This window comes from Medicago sativa, chromosome 7 (assembly GCF_051527215.1).
Source record: "Medicago sativa cultivar Bolivia chromosome 7, Bolivia_mono, whole genome shotgun sequence".
Taxonomy (NCBI): domain Eukaryota; kingdom Viridiplantae; phylum Streptophyta; class Magnoliopsida; order Fabales; family Fabaceae; genus Medicago; species Medicago sativa.
Window position 1 is genome coordinate 104,113,859 of NC_140755.1, and position 3,186 is coordinate 104,117,044.

At 32.2% G+C, this 3,186-nt stretch overlaps 1 protein-coding gene across 1 annotated transcript; it reads left to right on the plus strand.

Annotated features, from left to right (window-relative positions):
• Window positions 1-351: 351 nt before the first annotated feature.
• LOC146911675 (uncharacterized) lies at window positions 352-3,186 on the plus strand. Its single transcript, XM_085729538.1, has 3 exons — window positions 352-1,237; window positions 1,319-1,462; window positions 2,845-3,186. Exons 1-3 carry the CDS (start codon window positions 365-367, stop codon window positions 3,142-3,144), a joined length of 1,317 nt encoding a protein of 438 aa, XP_085585664.1. The 5' UTR covers window positions 352-364; the 3' UTR covers window positions 3,145-3,186.

The window sequence follows — 3,186 nt, forward strand, 5'->3', positions numbered from 1 at the left end:
AATTTTAATGGTGTAATAATTATTTTTTAAAATTATTTTTAATTATTAAATTTTAATATTTTGATTTTTTAAATAAATAAAAAACGTTTTTTTAAAAAATTTCGTACACAATTTGCCAGGGGTTAACCCCTCGCAATGTCCCTGGCATGTGATGCACAATTTGCTAGGGGTTGTGCCAGGAGCGCATTTTGCCAGGAGCTAAACCCCTGGCAGGACAATTTGCGATGAGCAAATTTGCTGGTGATTCTGCTCCTGGCAAAACCCCTGACAAACGTCCAATTGCCAAGGCTTTTAGCATTTTACCAGGGCTTCTGCCCTTGGCAAAATGCAACATTTCTTGTAGTGACTGCAAACCGGGTATCTCATGGATGTCCTTAATACTTCTTTTATGCCACCCGGGTTTATCTTCTTTGGTGAACCTACTATGGAGAGACATGTCAATTTGAATTTGAGTAGGAATGAATTTGTAAAACTTGTAGATCAATTTGTCAAGAATTTTAAGGGCACAGTCATCGATTCTTTACTCGTGAGCTTCAGTTTAGACTATGAACAAAGCAACAATATTGATCAATGGATAAGTTTTGCAATTGCAAGGGGAGTTCGAAGAATCAATCTACTCTTTCTAGGAAAGCCTTATAATCTATATTTCAATGTCACCCGATGCAATCATTATAAATTTGATTTTGCCTTATTTTTGGAGAATAATACGTCAACTCTACACCATCTGCATCTTGAAAATTGTTGTGTTCGCCATCCTACAAATTGTGACTTTCTTTCATTCAAAAATTTGAGATTTCTTTCACTTGAAGAAACAAAATTGGATGAAACTTTAATTGAAAGTTTGTTATCTAATTGTCTACAACTTGAAGAGCTTTGCTTATTTAGATGTAAGTTCACATTATCAATGCCGATGATAGCAAGTTCATCCTTATGTCATCTTAAGGTTGCAAGGTGTTATTATGTGTCCAAAAATAACTTCAGGTGGGAATTAAAATTGATTTTATTGGATTGCCTTAAACTCACTTCATTAGAGCTAGATTTCCTTGAACCCAATTTATCATTAGAAGATGAATTTGATATCTTGTCCTTCAATAATGTCCCTATGTTGAAGAGCATTAAATTATCCTCTTCACGGGAACACGAGCTTAATTTAGTAGTTGCTCTTTGTGCAACTTTCTTTCCTGAACTTGAGATCATGCATGTCACCACGTCTTATATGGTTAGTCATAACATGAGAGCCTTTTTATTTTTATTTTTTTGAACACTTTTATCTTTTGAATTGTATGTTGAATCATTAATGGTTTGTTGTTTTGTTCAGGTCACAACTCCCCTAAAAATTAGTCATCCATTTAAACATCTTGAACAGTTGAACCTCATAATTTACATGGAATCGTACGTTTTAGATGTTGTAGAGTATGATCCTTTATGGATTTTAAACAGGGGCGGACCTGAGCTGGGCAGGGTGTGGCAATAGCCACACCAGCTCAGGCCCAATTATTTTTTTTATGCCCAGCCCATAACTCATTTGGAAACCGTCTTCTGTATTGAAAAAGTGAACAAACAGACAAAGAAAGAAACCTGAGTGCTCTGTTTGGATTTTCTGAAAATACTAGTTTATATAAAATACTAAGGTCAAGGCTGCAACTAGGCAAGTAGCAAAACATGTTGAGGGGTAATTATAATATCATAAATTATTAAGTGCAAATATTTATATTTATTTATTTTATCTTCTATATTGTTTCTTATAAACATTTTCCTTGTATATATGAAATTACTAAACTGAAATTGATAGTAGTAGTTGTTATGAAACATGGCATCCATTGATGAAGGAGAGAAAAGCTTATGAAATTCTTTCTATTGATGGAAAATGAAATATTACAATCTGAGAAAGTTTTTTACAATGTGACACCTTAAGCCTATTTATAGGCACTAACTAACTAGTCATTATATGACTAACATATATCTCTAATAGTAGTGAGAGTAATTGAATCATGATATTGAAATTGAATTAAGATAGTGAGAGTAGTAGTGATAATACTTAAATTGAAATTGATTTTAATTTTTAGGGTTTGATTACGAAAATTGATTTTATATTGTTTGAAGTTGAAATGGAATTAAGATGTATTGTTTTGTTTGTTGATTTTATAAAAGTGGTGATTTATTGCTCTCAATGTACTTTCTATGAATTCCTCTTACATGTCTTTATTTATATTGATTGATATCGCAATAATCTAATATTTTGTGTGTTGTATAATTGAATTAGGATGAAGAATTTTTTTTTCGATTATGCCTATAGACAAAGTTAGTAGTAGTGAGAGTAACAAAGTCATCGACTTTGCCCCACTGATATTGGAAGTCCAGATCCGCCCCTGATTTTAAACATCCTTCAAGTTTCTCTTTTTTTGCAGAAACTTTCAGTCATGGTGAGTGAATATGGTTAATACACATTTTTTACTTTTATATGGTTATTGTTCTAATTTTTATCAATGGTTTCGTACATAAATTTACACTTCTGACCTAGTGGATCATGCGTTAAAATCACATACATTTGTTTACACTTTTGACCTAGTGGGTCATGTATTAAAACCATATACATTTGAGCATCCTTATATTCAAAGTCAACTTGACCTTATTGCAATTGGCCACCTATTATCTTTACAAATCTATCTTTTGATTTGATTCCATTAAGTAGTTGCAACTCCTTCTTTGAAATATTTTACTTTTTATAATTATATAACCTTTTGTTATGACTTTAGATAATTTTGTTAGATATTTTGGTTTGCATTCATGGTACACGTTTGTCACCTTTTAGTACAATTCCTACTGTGATTTTAATTTTGACAGTTTGCCGCTCCAGAGTTCTTTGAAAATCAAAAAGATATTAGGGATGTTGAAATATTCTCTCACAACGAGATAAAAGTTATTGAATTGCAAGGTTGTGTTGGCAATTGGTATGAAATTGAGCTTGTTATGAATGTTCTAAAATGTGCCCACATGCTTGAGCAAATAGTTGTGAGTCCCTATTGGAGAGAAAATGACACACAAAATTGGAAGTCTGTGTGGTTTCAAAATGGACGTAAAAGGATGAGTGAAAAGCTCGAAGGTGAAAAAGTAGTAGGACGAGAAAAACTTGTGCTCATGTAATATTATTTTTACATTTTTGTCGGGTACTAATTTATAGAATAT

Excerpts from the sequence above, each read along its gene's own strand:
- LOC146911675 (XM_085729538.1), top strand. The coding sequence starts at position 365 with ATGGATGTCCTTAATACTTCTTTTATGCCACCCGGGTTTATCTTCTTT. Across the intron at positions 1,238-1,318 it reads TGGTTAGTCATAACATGAGA|GTCACAACTCCCCTAAAAAT; the intron begins GCCTTTTTATTT and ends TGTTTTGTTCAG. Across the intron at positions 1,463-2,844 it reads GCGGACCTGAGCTGGGCAGG|TTTGCCGCTCCAGAGTTCTT; the intron begins GTGTGGCAATAG and ends TAATTTTGACAG.